The 25574-nt window shown below is 40.0% G+C and overlaps 1 protein-coding gene across 6 annotated transcripts in view; it reads right to left on the reverse strand.

Moving 5' to 3' along the window:
• Window positions 1-25574, reverse strand: part of RAI14 (retinoic acid induced 14) — an 86969-nt gene that overhangs the window by 38528 nt on the left and 22867 nt on the right. For all 6 annotated transcript variants that reach the window (XM_039567058.1, XM_039567057.1, XM_039567056.1 and 3 more), the window contains one exon: window positions 464-594. In XM_039567058.1, coding sequence (XP_039422992.1) covers window positions 464-594 — 131 coding nt within the window. The remainder of the gene's footprint in view (window positions 1-463; window positions 595-25574) is intronic.

Below are 25574 nucleotides of genomic sequence, written 5' to 3' on the forward strand. Positions count from 1 at the left end.
CTTCAATCAAAACAAGGAACACTAAGCAAATTCTTAGCATCTGAAGGGTTTTTAAACTCTGTCACTATAGTTTCAGTTCAGACAAACCCATTAGGATGAAAATCTATCTTAATTTCTGTCTTATTAAAATAATGTCCATGGGAAGAGATAGCCCCAAAGGTGGAGAATTTTTGGAGTGTGCAATCTTCAGTGTGCCATGAAATTCGAAAATACCCTGTCCTAAAATGGTGGCAATCTACCCAGTAATTTGTTAACGTTCAAGTTAACTCAGTGGGTTTATGCTTTTGAAATGGCATTTTAAATGTAGAATTACAAATCAAGACTTCCAGAATGTGTTGTGCTTCAGAAGAAAAAGAAACCTTCATTTCCAGGGTAGTACCTGGTTTTTAATTCACAGGAGTGGCATGTGCATCTAGGGCTGGGGTTTTCCAGAAGTTAAATCACAAGTTTTGGTTGGACTTACGCAGTTTTGCCCTCACTATCCTGTTTGGTGGCACTGGCTCCCTTTTTACCCAGCAGTGAAGCCACTTTCTCAGGGTCTCCATTCTCCACTGCCTGCAGCAGCCGATCGTCATTCTTATTCCACTCGTTGGTCTGAGTAAAAAGAAAAGAAAGGAGAAATATAATCAGTACCACCTCTGTGTACAGGCTCTCCAGAATGATCCTGTACACATTTATCACCACTGAAAGCTTAAACAAAAGCCCAACCCAAAGAAATGGAACAGAGAAAGCCACATAAAAGTAATCTGCAAGCTGTGCAGCAGAGGTTCCCAAGGATTTAACGGCTTAAGCCAGGGCCTAAGCGATGCCTGAAGATGAACTGTAACTTGGAAACTCTGTAGATGAGTAGTGCAGGAAAAAAATACCATATTTTCTTACTGTATTTTCAAAAATTCTCCTTTATTTTTCTAGTCCTGGTTTCTATTTCAGAGCTGTACCGGGCCCCATCGGACCTTCACAACATACATCACAGGGATAAGCAGTGAGGTGCCTCATCTTATCCAGACCACACCCTAACAACCCAAGCCAGCCAAAACTTTCCATATTAAAGGCTTTTCCCTACTCACATTTTATAGAGGGGTAATGGGTTAAGAGACTGCCCTTTGCAGACTGTAACTAGCTTTACTGGGGTTTTTATCCCTTGCGTTGGTCTTTAAAACAAACAAACAAACAAACAAACAAACCAACCCACCACTCACATAGTGCTACTGAAAGAAAAGAAAAACACCCTACTTTCAGATCTTTCCAAACTTAATCCACCAAATCTTTTTGATCCCTCTCAGCAGCTGAATCAGGAATAGGACATGACTTCCCAACTCGATGACTCTCCCTCCTCCTCTGAATGCTCAGGACAATGGTCTATTTCCTCTAAAAGACCTCCAAGTTGAGTCTATCAAGATCCTAAGAAAACAGAGGACAGCTAACCTTCTGTATGCCACGTGATCACAGAAAAATGAGCTCTGGAAAAGGAGTCAAAAGTTGCCCACATGCATTCTAATCTGGACCAACAACAGCATTCAGCCTCCAGGAAAAACAATCTGGTGCAGTTAAAAGCTGCATTTGAACCAGTGTTAGCATCCTGCTACACTCAGGAGAGGTACCTTCAACATTCTGTGGCTTTCTCTTTGACACCAGTCAGCTCATCTCCAGCATGACTGCCTGTTCATGAGCACCTGATTTGTACACAACTCCTGGAATTACTAAATTCATATTAATACATACCTTGAGAAATACTCATGAAAATGTTATAAAAAACAGTATGTTTTTATTAACAACATGTTAATAAAAAACAATAAAAAACCACTCTCCCCCTGCTTCCTCCTTTGTCCTGATGCTCTATACAAACTTTTTTCCTCCAGATACATAAGAGCTTTCACATTTCTCTGTCTGGGCTTGTGAGGAAAAGTATATGATATGCACACTGATATGAACTAACTCCACAGGCTGTTCACACCCTGAGAAACCAGAACAGGGGGAAAGTGTTCCAGGTTAAAAAAAAGCATTTAAAAAAAATTTTAAAAAATTAGGGAAAGCACAGTATGGGCAGGAGAGTAGACAAGAGCTGAAAGAACACCACCTGGAACCAAGAGTATGAATGGCTGCTGTGTCAAAGGAAGTGGCATGCAGACAGAGCAGTTGCAGTCTGTTATGGCAGTGGAATGACTGGTGGGTCAGTGCACATCCTGCAGGTTTTAGTCTTTATCCTTATTGCGCTGAAATAAACTCCTGTAGACTCTAGAGCACTAATTACATCAGCAAAAAAAAAATTGTTTCTCTAAGCAATATTTCGACTCCATGACAATGAGTGGCCAGCCAAGCAGCAGGTTCCACCCAAAATGAGACTCACTGCCTATTCTGCTTTTGGGGAATTTCATGCTTTAAAGGCAGCCTATTATTAAAAGCAGATGTTTTAAAAAAAAAAAAAAAATCTTACTTGTAAATAAAAACCTTTAAAGTTAACACTCTTTATTTGACAGTATATTACGTCTCCTGTTTTGCAGTTTGACCTGTTTCTGAGCTTTTTTATTATTCAGTCATATAAGATATTTAAATATAGGCTATTTGATGAATCAGCCTTTATCTACACACAGCACACACACACGTCCAACCCAATACTAACCTATGCTTTGAAGAAAAAAACCACAACACCTAACTTAAGATTTTTTTCCTGACCTGAAATCACCAGTTTACTTCTGAAACATGAAACAGAATAAACTACAGGAAAATGTTAAGATTAAGGTCTGCTGTAAATCCTTAGCAGAACAGCTTTCAGAATAACATTCAGCTCTGTAGTACAAAAATGGCCACATCTTCAAGAAGCGGTTTCATGAACATTCCTACAATAGTCAGCTATTAAATTGAAACATTATTGACATATAATCCAATACTCAATGTTCTGGTACAAGCAAGTAAGCACACTAATACTGACTCCCAAATTTAAGAAATATCTGAGATAAAGTGTCAATTTCCCCTTTGAAAAGCTGCTGTGGTAACTATATCCATCTATAGTTACACTATCATTAAAATCCCAGACCAAAGAAGAACTGATATAGTTGGGTCCCAAATTACCCTCAGTTTTTACAAAGTATGGAATCTGCACTGAGGAGATAGACAGATACTGAAGGGAGGACCCTGGCGTATTCCGAAAGTGATTCTGATGGTGCAGAGTGATGTTCATGCTAACAGTAAAACATTTTGTGATATATGGAATCATTCTTTTGCAAGAACAGATGCTCTAACTCATCTTTACTGTAGTTTTCAACCATATCCTTTCTGGTATCCTAAAATGAACACTCACACGCAAACACAATTAAGGAAAGACTTAATGATGCCTCAATTATCTGTACAGCTAAAAAGATTCCATCATACTTCAGAAATAAATAGAACTGAACTTGGACAAGCCATTAAGTGACCCTGAAAACATACTCGATAATATCAGAGGTATCTCAGTGTCAGGGAAAGGCTATCAGTGTACATTTCTTTATTTTTTCACACAGAGCTGGAAAATTAATTTCTTTTCCTGCTTAGAGGAAAGTGGTAGAGGCTGGTGGCTAGGCTATATCTGTATTTGGCAGTCATTTTAGATTCCTGTTTTCAGTACTATATCTAACTAGTGTCTCTTCTTTCAAGCATTGTGACTCAGAGATGTTAAAGGAATGAGTAATTCTGGAGATTGTCACATATCCAAATCCATTTATATTAGCTCTTGCAATTGCATGTTTAACATCTGTAACACTACTGTACCTGAAACTTTGTTTTACTCCTGGAAAACAAACGGATACGTGCAGTTTCTCTTCATCATTGCACAGCAGAGTTATGCTTATTTATAAACTAAAATATCTGTGTTCTACCTAAGATGTTTAAAAGCCATCACACTCTATTGCTCACATAAAGTTATTCATCTTTTCATTAAAGCAATAAAGATTCCATCCTAAGGCATCAATAATGGGTCGTTGTAGATGAAATATCAATTTTATGCAAGTTACATAAATCTATTTACAGACCTAATTTTATTTTTGAAATGAAATTATGCATAAATCTGTTCACACAGAAGAAACAAGTATGCAGGCATCAAATGTTGTTCAAGTATTCCTCTGATAGGATCAAACTGGTTTTTTTCTTCCCCATTGCACTCAAAAGACCAGCATTGTACAATGCATTCCAAAAACTAAAGGTACAGCTAATAAAATAAATGGCACACAATAGACTCTCAAAAGCAGCCATTTCAATACAGAATTGTGGCCTTACTGTCCATGTTCTTCAGGGGAAGAAAAATCTAGAAGGACAGAGAACACATACGACATCCAGAAGGACTCTGTGCCCAGGATTTGGCAAGAAAGTAGGAGGCATTTAAGTCAGGGTGCTTAAAATGCCTCATGCAATCAAATATTGCACAGGCACTGCTGCCCATAGCAGACCAGAAAACACAGACTTCTGAACAGAGGCAGAGGCTGTTGCATTACACACATTTTTGGAAGCTCTTGTAATATCAGCCTGGTTTTGACCCCACAAGTCACATATCATCAAGCATACACCAAGTTCTTGGGAGGTTGGGATGATGCAAAACATGGGTGTACTGCCTGTTACTGTTCAGGGTAAAAGCCACCTTGAACTGACACCCATCATGCAGCACCAGCATTTGTCTATCCTGGAAAACCTGCACATGGGAGATGCTCTCTCCTGCCAGGAGTACAGGATGGCCAGCGTAACTGGGGACCTGAACTGCATAAACCAACTGCATCAAGCTTCCTCCACTGCAGTCCCCAAACCATCCCATTCCACCTTTCCAAGCTGTCCAGACACTTCTGCAAGGCCCCTTCTTCAGCTCTATGCCACATCCTGTTTCCTCTATCACAAGATTCCTCACTTTCCTTGCTTTCAGATCTCATCCAAATAGCACGACACCATCCACCACACATCCCTTGGGAAGTTTCAGCTCTGTTATACCACTCGTTCAGGTAACAAAAAAGGGTGTTTTCTTTTAGGTCAGAGAGGTCTCCACGTGCAACATTCTGAGCCAACCCATGTAGAGCACTTCAAACTCAAGGTTAGCACAAAATAGTAGTACAGTCTTCAGGGAAATTTTTACTGTAGCACAAGAGCAACAAAACCAACAGCTAAGCAGGTACTTTTCATCACCAATAAAGCTGGGGGCTCTTCTGCTTTGTTTTGTTTGGAGATTTTTTTTGCTTGCTTTGCATTAAGACTGCTGCAAATACACAAATTAGTCAACTGAGTATGTAGCATTCAAGCAAAAAACCCAAACCTGAGCATCTCAGCATAGAGATAAATACATATGTGTAATTAATTTGGAAGAATCTAATCCTGGAAAAGACTGCACATGTGAGTTCTCTTCACCTCCACCCCCACCCTACACACACCCCCCACTCCTGTAGGCCACATGCCAAACAGATATCAACAGCCTTCCTTCAAACAATTAACATTTTGCAATAACAATGGTTTGTGAACACATGCAAAACTGATGAAACACACACTTCATCTTCACAGACCACAGCCAGTGCTCCACTCAGTACTACGTCAGGTTTGGGCAAGGGGGAAGAGTTGGTTTGTTGTTTGTTTTGGTCTTTTTAAACGTGTATAGTGCTCAATATAGGTAGCAATAATGAGTATTACATATGCAGAGACAAAGAAAATCTGATCAAAGCTCAAGAAGTGCAAGTTTTTGGATAAAGCAGGTGTTTTTCAGCCATGCCCAAAAATAGTAAATATTTTCCTATTAATGTGCAGGGAACCAGATAGTCTGTCATCCCTCATAGATCCTAAGGTGCAATACTGACAGCGGAATGGATGGCATGCTAAAATCCAAACATCAGGTGGCATTGAACATCCCTCTCAAGCACGCTTTTTATTGTTGATTTTCAATTTTGAGATGGAAAAATGTGCTGTAGGGCCTCACTCTCTGGTAGCAACTCTCTGAAGCAACTCTCTGGTAACAGTTCAGTGTTTTTCATACTGAAACACTCAGGCACCTGAGAAAGGAGCTGGCAGGAAAGAGGTAGCCACAGTTAGGATGGAAAGCCACTCCTACACAGGGCACTGCATGGTTGGTGTTAATGAAGTGAGGCTGAGAACTTGATTGACTTGATCTACACCACCAGTTTTTGATTAGTGATTAAAAAAGGCCCATGCAGAGTGCTCACAGCATCTTCAGTGATCACCATCAAGATGACCTCTCAAAGCCACGGCTCCATGACAAACTTCGGCAGCAGTCACTGACAGCAATTGCACAGACAGCTGTTGAGTCTCCTGTAAGCTCCCTCTGTGCACAATTTATTTCCAATTTTATCATTGCAAAATACTAATAAAGTACTTATCATACTCGTGGGGCTGAAACCATCCAACAAAAATCCTTCATATTTGGGATCACACACAGCATGTTGACAAGTTGACAGAATTTGAGTCCAAAGAGAAACCTTCCTATCAAAGCTTATTTTCCTACATCGTTAGAGCTTGCACTACCTATTTTATACATTGTTTTCTCTGTCACAAAGTGAACAATTTCCTTTCCAGAAGAGAAGCTGAGGAATCAAAACACGTTCAAAAAAGGTACCTATTCTTTCTTTCATCACCACCATATCAGGATATTAAGCCTCAATTGTCTGAGATTACCAGCACATATCATGCAAGAAATAATGTATAACAAGAGGTGATAGTTCTACTTAGCACTTGTACAACATTTTCCATGAGCAAATACCTGAGCAAACATTAACTGGCAACAACTTTGTTTCTTTATCTTTGGCATGCAGCCTACAGGAGATGATTTAAGTGACCTTGCATTGTTGCAAACCTACTGGAGACAGAGTTATGTTATCTCCGCTGAAATCAGAACTGCAGGGAAGCTGAGTAGCAAATTGAAATTCCTGATAATTTCAAACTCAGCAACTCAGTGTCTGAAAAGGAAAGGAATACTTAAAGTCTGGCGTCACAAACAATCGCATGGCAGAGACACTGAACACCACTGCATCACAAGGTCATGCACAAAAGTCCACATGTGCTGGACTTCCCAAGAGAGTTTTAAAAACAAGAACAATCTTATTGTACTGAATGCATTCACTAAACAAAACATCCCTTGAAGTTAAAACAACAGATGACAGGTTTTCTCAAAAGAATGGCTTATCTGAAAACACTTATAACCTAGGAGTCAGTAGTATGTAGGTAAGGAGCCTACACCTTTCCCGGCCTTAACAACTGCAATTTACAGATTGTATTTATCAGCAGCAAGCTTGGGTAGTGGGAGTGGAAATCTTACTTGCAGAAGGGCAGGATGTTGTTGACCTTATCAGCAGCAGCTTATTCCAATCTGCAGCAGCATCTCCCAGGACACTCAGAGCTCAGCAGATGCCAGGAGCTGTTGCCTCCCGGGCTCCTTTCAGTTGCTGCAGCTCCAGCTCCTTGCTGTGACTTCCAAAGCCTGCCCTCAGTGCAGATACAGCACAGTGGCACTTCGAGCCAACCTCTGCTGCACTGCTCTCGACCGAGGCAGTGCCCTGAAAGGCCATGCCAAAAGATGCTGTGCTCATTAACTTCACCACAAGTAAGGTCTAGACCTCTAATTATGTTGTCAAAAAAGCAAGCTGTGACAATGGCTTTCAAAGTAATTCATAGTGATATTATCTAAATGTCACTAATTGCTGCAACAGTGTCTTTTCCAGCTTCACTTGACCATCCATGTTGCCTATTTTATATGACTGATGGTTAATAACATTAATTATACTTACATAAGAAGACAAAACATTTGCAGCTCACAAGATTACACATGCCATTCTTTAAAGGTGGAAACAGCAGCAATGCAAGTAACATCTGCACATCTCACAACCAGAAGCATCAATCCATTGCCCTCCTCCTGCTTCTTCAGCTATGGTGCCTAGTTGGGGTAACTGGCCATGTGAATCGCATGAGGTCTGTTTGGTACTGCAGATTGTATTTGTGTCAGACCATGAATTCCATTTGAATTGGAGATAAAAAGAACGACAGGGAAGGCAGGAAGCAGTTGGAGTGAATGAACAAGGAATGGTAACAAAAGACTAACGGCAGATTGTCAGTAAACCTTGATAATTACCCATTCACTGGGTAGCTTCTGTAGATAAAGAAGTGATTATTATCCAAGAAAACCATTTTTTCATGCTGAACCCCAGAATAATGCAACTGAACAGCAAGTCACTCAGCAGGGCACTTCTATCAGCCAGTGAGGCTGCCCGGAAACTTTCCCGGCAGAAGGGGGCCACAGGCTGTGAAATGAAAGCGTCTTTCACCAGCAGAGAAGGGGAAAGATGACCTGACTAAAATGGTCATCTGAGACTGCAAGTCTGGGGACTGGGGTGTGGGGGGAGGGAAGTTGTAGAAAAAAGTTAGTGTGGTCTTTGCTTAAATGATGACTGGAATTTGCAGCAGGTTTGTGAGCTGTGCTCCAAGAACACTCAAGAGGGAAATGAAAGTGGAAATAAGTTTGCTGTATTGCTGAGAAATCTGTATTTCTTGTGTGTGAGTTTCTTGGGTGTTTTTTGTCTGTTTTGGTGGGGATTTGGTTGGGTTTTTTGAGGGGTTTAATTTGTTTGCTTTTTGTTTGCTTTGCTGTTTGTTTGCTTTTTTCTAAAAAAACCCTGTGGTTAGTTTCACAGTTTCAGTCAGGCTTTGAATGCAGAGTAGCCACAAGGTCAGGAAGGGAACATCCATAGTTAAAGCACAGAAAAGCAGCCTCTTCATAACCCAACTGCAAGATTTCATTTCTGTAAGAGTAGGAAAGCGAAGAGCCTGAGAGCAAAAGTCAGCAAGGGAGGCCAAGAGAACGTGACACAGTTCACCCAGACCAAGGAACACAGCTGGCCCATATCTAGCGAGTTTAGAGGCACATGGTGGAGTTTCGTGTGGATTGAGAGGCGCACAGCTCACACATGCTGCTTGTGTGAAATTCATACTAAAGGCCACGATGGTTTTTTCATTCAGATACTAATTTTCAGCATTTTTTGAAGAGATAAATCAATCTTTGCATTTTACGAACAGTGGCATTTCCTGCTAGCATAACATCTAGGTGTATCAGGCCTTCTCTTTTAAGCAATTACTGATATTTTCAAGTAACCCACTTCATTCCATTGGGTAAAAAGGAAAAGTGATGAGCAAAAAGCTCACAACATGCAAGGCATTAGAAGAAAACAAGAAAAAGTACATCTAAATCATTAGTAACATACAGCCAGAGAACACTGGCAATAAGTCCAGCTACTGTCCATTGTTTATCATCTCACACATCATCAATACAGCAACTGAAGATTTATCTTTATTTGCAGATAGCAAAGGATGTAGCAGTAACCACACCACATGCAAACAATCACTCTCAGTAAGACAGAAGAAAGTAAAGCCAAGAATTAATTGTGTATATTTGTATAAATGAAACAATGTTTATCTTAATACAGGAAAAAACACAAGGGACTTTCTAAAAATAAAGAAGTTAAATCTATCCTGTTTGAAGTGACCATCTCCCATTGTTCTGTCTTTTCTCAAAGTTCTAAAGTTCTGCACTACAGAGAACTCAGACGACTGTTCTCATATTGAAATGACTCAATAACTGTACTAAAACTAAAATATATCTAACAAATTACTGATTACTGCTGGACACATGGGAGCTCTTCCCTTCAAAAAAATGACTTAAAAATGACTACACTTCTCAAATGGTTATCCAAGGATCCTCAGGTTTTCCTTACCCTTAAATATAAAAACATTTATAAACAAGAAACTGATAATCAGCACGAGACATATGAAAAAGACTGCTTCTAACAAAGTTTTAAGACTGAAGAACTACTTAATCAACAGATTTTAGTTACTTATCAAGGTCAAATAGCAACTCACATAAAGCCTTTCAAGTTTTGGGATTTCCGCTGTCCAGAACTGATGTAAGATGTACTGCTGTAAGCTGTGTTCATAAGGTACAAGCCACCATGGCACTTTGTTCTTGTGTTACAAATGCCTACATGAAATTCCAGCTCACAATGAAAGCTGTTTCCTTTTTTTCCCCTCTACTAGCAAGACACAGTAGATTACTTGACTAAACTTCACCATCTTAATTCTCCACACGTGCCAGAAAATATCTTAGATGGTTGTTTCTAAAAACACTTCACAATTTTTTTTTATACCTATTAGAATGCTATTGTAGGAAGCAATACAATTTACAAATTCATAACAAAATATGTATTAACATTTCAAAACTATTCAGAGTAGAAAAAGAGTCTATGTATAGTTGAATTTGTTATTCTTGTAAAGGACATAACCACTGTTACAGGATTACAGACTTCTATTCTGAAACCCACGACAAAGCCAAACAAAACACATTGCAAGCATAGAGGCAAATCCCTATTCCAAGAAATTATTTTGTTAGGAGTCTTCAAGGACTCAACTCAATCTCCAAAAGTACTTCATGACTACAGAAGAAGGCAAAAAAGTTTCACTATCTGTCTGATCTTCCTGAGGCCACTAACAGATGTTAGTTCTGTGGATTGACCTCTAGATCTAATATTTGTCAGTTTCCAAAATCAAATATTAAAGAAGGAAGGTAAGCTTAGCTGCTTTTGCTTCCATGACTGCAATGGAGGATAAATCCAAGAGTCACGGGGAAAAGCAAGCAATTGTTTTGCATGAAAATAAAATCCACTTCAGCTGCCAGTGAAGAACATGTGGGATTTCACACCACCACATCTTCCCACGTTGTTTATCCTCCACATCACATGCACTGAGAATCAGAAAAGTCTTTTATGCGTCAGACTCTCTGTATGCAGAACATCAACTGCCCACACATGGCAGGCCTGAAGCAAAAGGAGAGAAGGAACAAGCAGGCACTCACCCTGGTTCCTTCCCTTAAGACTCATCCGAAGAAGGAGTTCCATTTCTCTGCAGACATGAATAATGACATGCACAAATATTCAGGTCAGCAGGCATGGATGGCCTTGCCTTTCATCTGATCAGAGCCACAGCTTGCACACCTTTCTCCAGGCAGCCCTTGGGAACTCAGTTTTGGTTGCCCCAAGCCACTGCTGGGGGCTTAACTTTTACCCTATTTGACCAGTGACTGAGCTATCTGCTGCCAGGCACAACCACCACAGCTCACTATTAATGGACCAGTCTGCACATCAATAACCTGTCTGTTCTCATCTGAATATTCTTATCAATAATGTGTGATTTACTAGAACACTCAGTCCTCTCATTGCAGTGCTTTAGCTAATTTGGATACCCTGCACCTCACCAAATGCACTAGGATTGCTCACACAAGATGACAAGAGATACAAACGAGTATCTGCTTTTTTGTTTTAATTAAAGATTCACTTGGCTCCTACTAAGTAGTCCTCGACTGGACTATATTTCATGTCACAATCGTCAAGATACTCTTTCATTATCAAGATAAGTGCTGCCACTGGTTTGCCTGTCCTTTCCCTCTAAGGAATACCGTTGCTGCTGTATCGAGACACCCTGCTGCAGGTTGTCTAGCTTATATTCTGATTTCTTCACAAGATGAACACACGTTTTCTGTAACAGAGCTCAGCAGCTCAACAACCCAGAGATTTTCAACTTCCCCAGCACAAAGCTACTGCAAATTAAAAATCTGTAATAAAAAGATGCACAAAGCACAAAATCCTGAAGGGCAGTCCAGTGCCCAGAGTCTCTCCAGAGAAAGAGCACACAACCTCAGGAAAAGTGAGTGGGCTGGCTGTGCTACCAGCCCCTTTCCCATCATCAAAAACATCCCTCTTACACCTATAACCATTGCATCACAGTTCTTGGAGGGGCTGACATGAGAGAGAAATCCCTAGTAATATCATGAATCTTAAAAAACATTTTCCCCATGATGCTTACAAGCAAGAGTGACCTGACCAATACCCCCAGTCATGCTCCCCATTAGGATCATTTTAAACTCATTTCAAAGACTGAGACTGCACACCAGGGCTATGTTGGGTTCTGTGGAGTGCATCTAACATAACAACTTTGAGTAACTGCTGAATTCAGACATGGTCCCACGAGCAAATGGCCAATCAGTGGTGAGATAATTCTCATCTTTTTTCAAAACATGCTTTTCAATAATTCATGTGAAAGGTTGGAGGAGCAGAAGAAGGGCGAGGATTTGTAACAGGTTTTAAGTCTTCATGGAAGAAGAGATAACCCCTAAGAGCTTTATAGGTCGTGACAAAAATGCAAAGAATGTGCATTTGTTGGTTTTTTGGTTTCTTTCAGGAAACCACATCACATATCTTAGGGGTTCCCTCGCATCCCATGAGATAGAAAAACCAGAATAACATACAAGTATCCTATTTTTTCACCCTGTAACAGCATCCTTAACAGATTCCGTTAATAACTACAAAAGATTATATAAATAAGCTGAAATTGAGATTGTTTTCATTGCCAGAGAGAGCAGAAGGTTTCCAAATTTTATGGGTTAAAAAAAGCCAATAAATTTAACAATCTTTTGAAGATGCTAGTATAATCCTTCCAAAACTGAAGAGAACAGATGACTCAACCATATGGCTACGTTCCACCAAAATTCTGTCTTGTAATCATAAAATATGATGTAATGCAGTTTGGTCCCAGGAGAAGGAAAGGCGTTAGACATATGTGACACGCACAAGCGTTCCCTGGATCCATCTGGCTAGCTGTTTTAAAAAGGTATTACACAAATAAGCAGGGTTTTCTAGAAGACTCCAAGATAAATATTCTTAAGCCTTCTCTTGGAAAAGAAATGGGTATTGCTCTTAAAAGCTACATTAAAGCATCAGCCACTATCATTACAAACTAAACAGGTAAAATGAACAAGTTGTTACACCTTTCTGCAGCAATGCAGCTTTAAAAAAGTTTGCCTTTATAAACTTTGAAAGCAACCTGTGGTTTATTACTACTTCACACTTAATAGCATGAAGCTTCTTGGAAAAGAGTTTAAAGGACTATTTGGAAACCAAAAGAAGCTTACCTTTTAAAATATCTGGGAAAGAGAAAAGAATACACAAATTCAGAATGCACATCACTAAGTGGCAAAGGATGTAATTTTCTGCATTACGTAAACACTGAATGGAAAAATGCTGCTGAGAAGAAAATCAGAGTAATCAACTGTAAGAGGTAAAGTACTCTTCAATTCATTAATTAGTAACACATGCGTAACAGAAGCCATCAATATCTCAGTTTCACATAATCCCTTGGAATTAATGGCAACCATTAAGCACGTTGTTATCACTCTGGTCCTCATTGTAGTCAGGGTGCCATTTAAGAAGGTATGCAGAGATTCCTTAATTAAGCATGTAATGTCTAAGAGTTATATTTAAAAAAACCTCCACTTTTTATTGTAGGTGGTTTAAATCCACCCACAACTCAAGGCAGGCTCCCAGAAAAATAAATTGATTCTAGCATGAAAACTGAAGAAAAATCACAAGCAGGAACAGTTGTATTTCTCATGGTGACAAAACCAGCAAGGAAAAATTACTGGGAACTGACTGAGGTGTTAACTACTCCAAGTCTTTCTAAAAAACACGATGTTAAAATTGCCCCCAAGTTATAATACTTTGCTCTGCAAAACAGACTGGAGCCTGTCAGCCTGAGCACACACCGAGTATCCTTTTTCTGTAACAGTGTGTACACTTAACCACACCAACAAAGTAGTTTAGAAAGAAACTAGGTATCAGCAGAAACCAAGAAGCCAACAGACCACACTAGAGAACCAGGAAAAGTACCCTGGTTTCCTGACTCCCGGTCCAATTCATATGAAATCAAAGTGCTGGGAATCATCAGGTAAGGCATAAAGAAAGAAACAGAACAACTATGGACTGTATTCACCAACGTGCAGTATTGGTCTCTTCCTCTAAAATTGTGTTAGAGCTGGAAAAGTTTCAGAAGGGCAAAGATGACACAACGCTTGTATGGAGATCAACTAGGCTAGGGTACCTCAGCCTAGTTAAACTAAGGGGGACACAAAGATGACAAAAACCAGTGATATGGGGGATGGACAGGGATCAACTATTACAGCACAGAAGAGAGACCATCACGTGAAGGTGGGACCAGGTCACAGTAAAACAACAGATAGACAATACCAGACTTGTGGAAGTCCTTTCCAAGGATCTTGCAGACAATAGGTTTATGTGGGTTCAGGGAGCGACTGATCAAACATTAGGCAGAAAGCTTTGCTACAGGTTTGGAAGAGTTTCCACGTGCAGGAAACTGTTTGAGCTGAAAATACTAAACAAGTAGGAAAGTATTAAGGAGAAGTGTCATACACACTTGCTCAGTGCTGGCTCTACCCTAGATATGCCCCAAAAGGCACTGCTGGAAACAAAAGACTAGGGACCCTCAAACTGACTATTCTGTTTGTAACAGAACAGAAATTTGCTCAGCTCCATTGTTTTTTTGTGCCACAGCCTCTATTCCCTCTCCTGCTCTGCAGAACAGAAACCAACAACATATTGGTGTCTGTACAGCCTGATAGGCACGAGGACCAAGTCAGGCTAAAAATACTGTCCTCAACCAGCGGCTAACTACACATGACAACACTGCTTTTCTTCATTAGTGAAAGATGGAAAGTAGAAAGAAAAAAATTCGGAATTGCTACCACTCGTGTGCTTCACTTCACCAACAAGCACAGTCCTAAGCAAGGAGCCCCTGTGCTGAAGCAACCTCTACACAATAGGTCTGTACAGATCTCTTTGCTCTTTCTCAAGTATCTGAAGACAACAAAGAAAAGCAAAGCAGCAATCTTGAATTCAACATATCAGCTCTGTATCACCAGACCAATATTTTTTAAAAGACAGCAGAGCAAAAATGGTTCAAAGCTACCAGATTTGGCGATGCTGCCTTAACCACTGAGGCAGAAAGCTGATTGTATGGTCTTTTCAGGCCCCAGCCACCAATTTCTATAATCTTCTGGCAAGAGATTTTAACTTGAGTCAAGGGATGAAGTCTAAACTGAGGACAGGCTACAGCCACAATTTAATTCACGGTTTGAATAAAAACCTCAGCATGGATTAAAAAGGTCATTCTGACATGGCCTGAGGACACCTCTTTGCTATGAAAGGACACAACTTCAGTGGACTACCATAATTTATATTAAAGATATATTATGCTATGCACATCCCATTATTGAATTATTTGTTGAACCTGCTATTTTGAAAGCTAAATATCTTATTCATGTACCTAAATATGGATTTGAAAAGGAAGCTTTCAAGAACCCTCGTGCAAGTAAAAGAATATGTTTTAAAACTTTTGAATTATCAATTACCACATTTCAGTTTTGTTTCATCCTTCTAAAAATCTTCACTGCTCTAAGGAAAAAAAGAAAAATCAAGGACTATTTGGAAAGCTCTGCATAGTATTTCACAATAGCCCTTCAATTACTTCTGAGAAATCAAATTCTAAAGATTTTGGCCTGGTATGTTATTTGAATGGGAAGAGGCTGACAAAGCTAAGAAAGTGAAATCAACCTCCTGTTACTCTTCCAGAAGAGGTTACAGTGAAGACCCTGCTATTAGCAAAATCTGGGAGTAATATTACTGTAGTGACTATGGAAATTACAGTAAAGTGTGAACAGATAATTCCTTCATAATCTCACCAGAGAACATTGCTACTGCTTGAGAAAAAAAGGCTCAAAATGCTCTTCAGCATCTCTAAAGAACTCCACAAGGCTGAACGATTATGCACTGGAAAGTGTTTCCTTAGGAATGAGGAAAGTTTTGGCACGCACCCTGCAACGTCACTATAAATTAAACCTCTGTGCTGCAGCTGTCCAAGGCTTTGTACTCGGTCCCTGACACAACACGTTGCCTCAGGCTGCTAGCTGAATGCCTGCCCAGCCACTGAACTGGTTTTATTGTGCTCCCCCTTGTAAAACCGGGCTGCTACGCTCACTACAGCCTGGCCATCCCCAGTACCACTTTCTTTTAGGCAAATGCTCGTGATTGAACAAGACGTGATTGCTCAGTGGTTACCTGCGGCCTCCATGGCATATTAAAAAGAACTTTTCTGCAATATAAGCTTTCACGCTGTAAATTAAAAGAAAGAATAAACATCAGGTATAAATGAGGGAAGGAGAATTCCACCATTTCGAATTTAGTTTTGTTTTGGTAGATTGTTTTGGTTTGTTTTGGTGTGGAGTTTTTTGAGTTATTTTGAGGGTCTTGTTTTGTTTTGTTTTTTAATGAAGGCAGCAAACATCCTGGCAAATGAGAAACATTCTGAGAATATTACATTATTTGGAAGTAGAAGTTTTAGATTAATATTGAGCTTCATGGGTAGCTAGCCACTTCCTTAGCTTTGTTTTATTTTAGAATGTGTCATTCTTTTATTTCTATGCCTATGCAAAAAGTTTTCCAAACATTTAATGTCAGACAGGAAAACTGAAGTGGAAAGTGGATGACAGCCAGTCTAACTGAGCTTTATCAACACAGTCCATACATCCTGACACACTATACATGCTCTAAGTTACCTCAAGCACTACAGCCAGTCATGCCACTGCTATTTGAAGAGACGTCACAATTTTGCAAACAGAAACGATAAAATTTCAGTGTAAAGTCCAAAATGACATACTATGTTGTTTATGATCCTGATACACTGTTTGCATGGGATCGGAACATGCAATAAAAAAGCCAATAAAAATAATCCTTGCATGTAAGCAGAACTAGAAGTCAGGTGCTGTAGTGCAACACTTTTATTACTTTTAAGCCATCAAAAATGATTAAGAAGTATATTATTAGCCTGCAAAACTCCAGGCTTCATTATGTACTTCTCTGTCTGTACATGCACCTCCCACCAAACCAAGTCGATTCTGCTTTTCAGCTGGCTGAAAGAGCAATCACTGTGGAGACAAGCAGAGAAAAGATTTATTCTCAACCCAAGAAGTTAACCACATTTCAAGACACGGTCTCTTCTGACCTTGGCAGCTTGGGAGTGAATTCTGAACACTTTAAGAGAGGTGGCAGAGCCTGTCTCACATGGATGATTTCTACAGAAAACACTGGAACAAAAACAGAGAGCTAATTACTTGCGCTCAATAAAAACCGACGTTTCTTGCTACTGCACCCAGGCAGCCACTACCAGCACTTATTTTAGATACAGCTACTGAGTTATGTCAGGAAAAGCCTGGTTACCTTGGAGACCACTCCCAGACAGCTCTGGCAGAACTCACAAGATGTATTTTACCAAAATTTTTCTCTCTTTTGCATACAGTCAGTCAATTTCTATGTGCTTGAGCAAAACACAAGGACAGCAAAGAACAGAACCACCAAATTAGTTCATACTTCAACTACTCTCCCAGCATAGCTAGAATTTCAACATGAAATAAAGGAGAAAATAATTGTGTCCAGATCCTACTATATAGGTGAGTATTATTGCCATGGTGTGACAGAAGGCTTCTGTACACACAGGGGGTTTTCTTTGTTTGTTTGCTTTTGTTAGGGATTGTACAGACAACAAGTAAGTATCATACCAAAATTATTCATTTAAGTAGACTTTCTCCCCACCAAATGTAGAAAATGTACCAATGATTTCATTGGTTTAATACAATCTCTGGAATGGAGAACCGGTGTTTTGGGACACATGATGGAACAAATACTCATGTTGACTTTTAAAACAACAGAAGAGCAGACTCATCTTGAAATTGCCCCTTCTAAACTGAACCTAAAATCATTTGTATCTGGGAAATAAACTGTGGAGTTCCACAATAAACACAGTCACAGGGGAACTGGAAGGATCTATAAAGCAGGAGTTCAACACATCTACGATGATGCACAGTATTCAAGAATACTTTTGTTCTGTTTTCTGAAGACAGCACAAAAGAGCATTTCTTGCACCAACAGCTGAAAAAAAAGGCAAAGAATCCATTCAGATAGTACAATTGTATCTGATTTGCACGGTTAAGCATTCCAGTTTCCTTAACTGTTTAGGTGGGAGGATGCAGAGTGTTATCCCGGGGACCTTTTCCACAGTCAGCCAGACTGAGCTGTATGCTCTGTACTTACCCGTCTTCCACACTGCTAGGTCAGCTGGGCTTCAACAAAGTAAAAAGATTAACTATTTGCAAACTATTCACTTCACAATCAATCTATGAACACAGACACAGGAACGTTTATAACCACTCAATTAAAAAGAAAAAAGCACACATTTACACATATATATTTTAAAACTGCCACAGGGAATTTGAACCCAATTTTCACCCATTATTAAGGCACACGTACATCTCAGGGATAATCAATAAGCCAGAGTAACAGGGTCAACAAAAGCTACAGGCTGGCCACAAGGAAAATATCATATGTTTAGAATTCATTGCATTGATTTAACAATTTCCTCCTATTTTAGCATTTCTTCTGAACAGACACATGTATCCATATTTAGGTTTCTACCTTTTCTTACTGCACCTGTGCAGCTCACCTACTCACAAATCAAAGCATATGTGATGCTTGCACTTTTTTTCTTTTTTTAAGAAACACAATGTTTATCACCAAATTGTCAGAAGTGAATTCCTTCATAAATCAGGCTTTAGGAAAACAGACAGCTCCACTGCCTCACTTTAATTCTGTCCACAGTGTTGTCAGACAGGGTTTCTACATCCTTTCAGCTGAGATATGTTCCCTATTATGTTAGCACTTGTAACACCCTCCTGCTCCACAAGACTGCCTAAGGAGGAACGAGTGATCTGTGCCATCTCCTCTGCCCTACTGACACACAGCATTCATGCAGTGGATTTGCTTTTGCAAAAAACTGACTTGAAGTTTCCCTTCTCTCAGGAAGTCAAGCAGACATTTACAGAACTCTACAAAAGTCAATCCACCACCACAGTTTAAGCTCTTTAGCTACTTACCCCCAACTTCTCTCTCAAACCCTCAACCCTTATGTTTTACCAGAAGTAAAATTGATACCTCACTTACCACTGCAGCTACCTCTCATGATGCTCAGTCCCTGAGCTACAAAAATCTTCAACCACACCACACCAGCAAGAACTTCTCTCCCACTAGGCAAACCGCTCATCTTCTGCTTGGAGCACAGCCAGGCGAGCAGTGAGCAGCAGATACATCAGGAGCCTAAATTAACCAGCTCAATAGCGTGCACACAACTTGTAGACAACATGCTTTACAAGGTGTGAAGAATGTCAAATGTTTTCAAAGGAAAACACTGGTTGCAGAAGGTTGCCCTTCCTATAGGCCAAAATGCCAAGGCTAAGCAAGACAGTCAGTTATCTTTACATATTATGCATAATTACAGATCTATTTTTAGACTTGAAAGGTGCATTTTCTCTCCACCATCTAAATATTGTGAAGTTGTACACAAAAATAAGATGGCTTTTTACCCATGACTTACATTCCAAACCTCAAACAGGCATCAAGTTCTTCTCAAGATAAAAATCCTTTTAAAATTCTTTCTGGTTTTAATTTCTTTTGGTGAGAATGCTCTGAAGAACAGAGGGTTGGGAATGGAACATATTTCTGTTCATATTTTCTGAGTTAGCCTTCCCCCCTCACCCTGAACTTTCACCTCCTTGCAGACGTTCATGCCTGTTGAAAATTAAAATGTCTGCATTGCAGGATGGGCCATTATAATTCAACACATGCTGTTTTGGAGGAGAAAAAGCATGTTTTTGAAATAGCTCTGTTACAGGTCAGGAATGTAAAGCAGAGTTCATATTTCAGATGACAATGGGAACTGGAGCTATTTCTTGCAAACCCAACCCAGCTTACAAGCAATGAAGGAAAAAGAGATATGTGCAATAAGGTCTCTGCCATGTTCTGCATCAGGCATTTAAGTGTACTAATGAAGAGGCCACTGACTGCTTGTGTTTTACAAAGGGCAGAACTGAAAAGTCCCATTTTTACCACTGAATGCAAGTTTTCAAGACTTGCTTTTCCAACATACTTTCCTGCTGCAGTCTTTGCTCTGCCATAGATGACTCGATGGGCAATTGCTGGCCCTGTATCCTTCCAGAGAGCATCCCAGGCTCACAAAACAACTGCACCATTGAAACACCACAAGCAGAAACAGTACGGCTCAAATGAGATGGTATCACAACTATGTATTATTTTCCTCAAAGCTATGCAGTCTGTGGTTTGATGCATTTTGCTACAAGTCCCAACAACTCCCCACAGAAGAGGGCAAAATCTCACTGTCTCAATAACCTGATCCCACAACTCTTTTAGTTCATCTACTCCAAACAATCCTTTTTTGCACTTAGATTCATGTGTGTGCTTAAGAGAGAAAGATTACGGAAGTCATTACATCTGTGCTCTTTGAAATACCTGCTTCCAAAATTTCTTTTCTACAAGATGTTTGTTTGTGTTACTTAACTGGATGTTCTAGGCGACAAGCAAATACCAGTGTAGATGCTCCCTACAGTGGATCATCTTGCCTGCTGGTCTCAGAAGACAGAGGGGAAGCTAAGCAAAGTCAAATAAGACCATGAAGAGTTCTTTCTCAAAGAAAGAGCATCTCCCAAGCTATACCACAGAACCTGTATCGCAGAATTAGTCCACCCCTCACTTGTGTTTTGTCTGAGATGCAAGAATCTGTCAGACAGATTTGCTATCACAGTAATACGTCTTGACTGTTCACTGGGTTACAGCACCTTGTCCAGGTAACAGGCTCATGGGAAGAAATGAGAAAAACAGGGAGAATGCTGTATGTATCTCCTGTACAGAAGATGCAGGTTTTGCATGAAAATTATCTAATGACTGCCAGATTTTAGGCAAAGTCTCCTGAGACAAGGCATCTCAATAGCTTCCTCCCCTAAAACCTCTGCCACCCTGACAGGTTTGAGGAGGCAGCAACATGGACAGACAGGCACCAGGCAGACAGCATTCCTCTACATTCATCATCAGACATGCTAGAGTCAATAACCTCTAAAGAGTGAAGCTGGAAAATTTATACCATACAAAAAAGCAAAATTATGATAATGACAAAATATCTTATTCTCTTTCATTTCTTGTCTGAATCAACAGTGTAAAAGTAGCAAGAAACAGGATGCAAGTTGTACTGTTAAAGTTCTCAAAACAATGTCAGACAGTGACAGAATATGACTGTTCTTTGACAAGAGGTTACACCTATCAGCGTAACACACATGATCCTACCAACGTAACATACATGATATCACGTAGGAAAAAAATTGTAATGTTGCAAAAGGCAGAGGTCTACTTATTTTATTAGAAACAGTGCAGGCAGATGTGTGTCAGAGTTCAATCCTAACGTTTCCATCAGGGTTGAAAGTGCCATTGCACAAAGCACTAGAGAAAAAAATCTACCCTTAATTATTCTCAAATTGCAAGTATAGCCAGATGCTTGATGAAATCAAGACAGTCTTCAAAACAACCATGTTAAGTAGCTTTATTAAACAAGTTCAATGCAACACTACTTTCATAATTCCAACTATTTTATGGAGTTGAATCAGATCTCCTAACAAGTTTATTTAGCACAGGAAGAAATCACATCCCTATTCTTAAATATAAATTGTCAGCTTCAAAAACAAGGCCCAGCTGGTGGCTTTCTGTTAGCACTACTTTGTGACCAAGAGAAACCTTCAGCCCTTGATAAAGCTGGTTTTAGCAAACTCAGCAATACAGGTTTGAGGGTCCTGTTCCTGTTCCAGAATTGCTTCTCTAGAAATAAAATTTAATTCAGTGCCATTTCCTTTCCCCCAACCTGCCCAGGGGTTTATGCAATCATTCTATACCAGTATACCTACTCCAAGATTACTGAAAGCTAGAAAGCAGTCTCCAAGATAAATAAGCTCATGCAAGTTTCATGAAAAACTGATTATATTGACAAGAATAATACTGTGTTTCCACCAAAGGCTGCAGCATGAGCTCAGCTGTTGTGTTTGATCTGTCAAATGCCACACAGCTACCTGCTTCAGCAATTTGGAACAGCCCCAGCAGACACTGTGTGATGCCAGGCAAGCACTTGGGGGATACTGGAGAGAGTGATGGCAGAGAGTTGCCTCTGCACAGATGCCAGAGAAAGAGCAGAAGCAGCAGACAGTGAAGGCTAGAGTGGGAAAACCACAGGTACTCTGATAAAGTGGAGGAGTACAAAACAGCCATGCAGGGAGGCCACACTTCACTAGCTCTGCTTCTCACAAAGGACCTTGTGCAATCTAAGGAATCTAAGACTGATTCTGCCCAATCACAAGAAACACTGCAAACGCTCTTAAGATGTTTCCTAAATGGGTCACTTTACTTTCTTACAACTTCTGCAGGGTATGTGGTCACATTTGCAACATAAATTTTTGCTCAGAAAGGAGGTTTAAATTGTGGGATCAAGAAGGAAGGTAAGAAAGATTACAAATAGAACTTTTTAACACCAATGGCAGCAGCTCCGGCCCTCACCTTACTTACAAAAAAAGTTAATTGATTAACTCCCTTAAAAGCACTTTCTGTATTGAGTCATTGAGGAGGGAGAACTGCATGAACACTACGCTGATTTCCACTACTAGAAATAAGATTCTCTCTCTGTCATTCTCATCAGCTGAAATAACATTCTCCCCAGAAACTGCTGTGCATGGCAGCTCTGACAAGCTTACATACTAAAAGACTGAGACAGTTAAGTATTAAGTAAGAGAACACAAATTAACTTTAACTGCTGATTTTCCCCAGCACTGCTTTCTTGTAACAAAGACTAAGAGCATTGTAATTAACTTTCCTCATGAAATGCTATGTTCTAAAGTTGGGCCTAATTAGATGCAATATAATTCTTGCCAGAAACAGATAATGTGTGTCTTTCATCGACTTGGGTGATTGGAATTTATTAATGTTCGGAATGTCTGCATAGCACAAATTACGCTGTACCCTCGGCTCCACAAACAAGCACGGTGTCTCTTTTAAGGTAGGATCATCTGCATTTGGTACTTTTATAAGCAGGAAATGTGGCTTTCATTTCAGAACAAAACCTCATAAAAGAAGAACCCCTCAAACTGGAAAGACAAGAAGGGAAGATAAAAATAACAGCATTAAGCATAGCAAGATCCTGGCCCAGTACAAGCTCTCTGTGGTACAGACAGACACACAATAAGCTTCTGGGAACAGCAAAGGGATATGGAAAGAGGGAAGAAGGCAGGGCTTAGCAGCGATGCTTTTCATTATAGCAGTAACAACAACTAAGATGTACTGGTAAGCACAGTGCCTCAAGGGCAGTGTGAAAAAGCCACATGAAGAAACGCCAAAAAGATCCTCAAAGCTGTAGGAGGACAATAGAGGCCCAGGCCGATAGTAACTCACTCCCAGGCTGGTGTCTTCTGAAGTTAGTTTAGCTTGAAATACTTTTGAACTCCACCCACTATCAGCTGAAAACAAGAAACAGAACATGGATGATGATGATGATTCATGTCAGTGCAAGCTCCTATTTTTCTATTTCAAATAAAACTCAGACTCCATGTCAATAGACATATTCTCTTTTCCTCCAGTTTTTTTGTTTGTTTTGCTTCCAACCAAGAACTTTTCTCCAGGGCTCAGCAGTGGTAGGCAATCTCAAATGTCTTAACCCTTTTCCCACAAAGGGAGACTGAGGTGACCTCCCCACCCCTGCAGGAAGCAAGTAGCGTTAAAGATCCAGCAGAGGTCTTGCTGATTTGGCCAGAGTACTCCTGAAGGAAAAAGAAATATGGTAGGCTGTTTCCTCTGCTGGTGCCTTCCCCTACCAAAAGAGTCCAGGAACAGACAGAAAACTGCCCAGAAATGCAGGCTGAGGGAGGGGGTGTGACACCAGAAGTTCTATGATTTTGAGTCTTCCCTTACAACCCCAAGCTACAACAAATCACACATTTGATAAGGATTAATTGCATGGAAAAACCCAATTAAGTCTAGAATTACAAGTGTCAGAAAGACTAGAGAAGACCCTCTAATTTCATTATAAGGTCCTGTCCCCATGTTTAGTAAGTTACAGTGTTCAACAACCACGGTTTTGATCTCATGTAGCAGGCACTCAGTCCAGATTGTAGATTCTTAGCATACTCCATGCCTTCTACACAACCATTCAATGTTAATTATTGTTATGGGTGATGGATTTCATAACCACAGCTCCTAGTCCTCTTTAATAATTACTGTTGTGCAAATATTTCTGACTTCTGTAAACACTGTCACAAGAGATCACCTAAGCCTGGTGGTCAGCAAAGCTGCTGAACCCTGGAAAGCCAAATCACTGCATCCAGAAGCTGCAACTGCATATTCCTAACAGGACAGGAGCTGAAGATCAGTAAGTTTAAACTCCTGGTCGTGTACCAATGCTACTGGTCAGCTTATCTAGTTTTGTCATACTTTAGACATCCTGGCTTGATATCCAAGTTTGAAAGAGCCCAGGATAGTACCTGATGTGACTATTTAAGGACGTATTAAGATAAGCAGTAGATTAGTTTTGGAACTTACATTTAACACATATGTGTTTGAAATGACTCATGAAGAGACAAGACCATAAAAAAATCCACATCACACACACTCTGTGAAGGAATTTGGTTCATTTCTGGTCTAGCCTTGCATGTTCATTGTGGCAGCACTCTGGCAAACATTGTCAACGTTTGCAAGCTTTGCCCTATTAACCAACCACCAAATGCACCCCTAGAATCAGCCAGCTCAGGTACGAAAAGATCTATGAGCTTTTAGACCAGAAACCAGGTGTTAGGAGAGCCTCCACTACATCTGTTCAAAGCCTCAGAAAGCGGTGACTTACTCTAGAGCAAGTAACCTTCCCCACAGAGGAAGGGACTTACCCACGAATAGCAGGAAGCCCAAGTTCATGCTGCATACAGATCACTGCATCTCCAGAAAACAGGCTACTTCCCCTGCAGCTCTTTGAAATACCTGCTTCCAAAATTCATTTTCTACAAGATGTTCATTTGTGTTACTTAACTAGATATTCTAGGTGACAAGCAAAACCAGCAAAGAGGTATAAACAGTCTTAAACATTTTAGTTAGTGTGTAATATTGAAACATCTGAATCTGGGTTTGGGGTTTTGGTGGGTTTTTTTTGGGGTTTCTTGGGGGATGGGAGGTTGATAGTTTGTAAGAGCACGGATTTGGTAATCTGTAAGTTTTTTTCAATTTTCTATACCTAGACCTGGAGACAGAAAAAAAAAAAGAAAAAAAAAAAGGCTGCTTTGAAGAAAACCTATCTAGAAACAGAAGAATTAGAATTCAAGAAATAAAGAAATAAAGTCAACAAATGGGGATAGTACTGCATAAATTCACATCCAAATTCCTGAGAACAGGGGTAATAATTGGAAATTGTGATGAATATTCTTCTCACATTAATAGTGCTAATAGCATAGCACACCTACCATTTCTAACAGATCAGAAATGCATACAGCAAGATCTCTGTTTCAGCATGCTTGGTCTGTATACAGTTGTATTTAAAATCCAGACACTTTTCTTCTTTAAATTGCAGGCAAAGGAACTTGGATGTTGTAACTTAAGAACACAGTGAAACCTGCCCCTATACTCAACCCAGAAATGCTCACAGCAGCTGAAGCGTGCAATGTGAAATAAAGCTGGTTAAGAGAAGACAAGGGAATTGGTTAGGGAATAGGGGCTTCTTGGCATTCCTTTAAACCATTTTCTGTTCACCCTTGTGGAGTG

Source organism: Corvus cornix, chromosome Z (genome assembly GCF_000738735.6).
Source record: "Corvus cornix cornix isolate S_Up_H32 chromosome Z, ASM73873v5, whole genome shotgun sequence".
Taxonomy (NCBI): domain Eukaryota; kingdom Metazoa; phylum Chordata; class Aves; order Passeriformes; family Corvidae; genus Corvus; species Corvus cornix.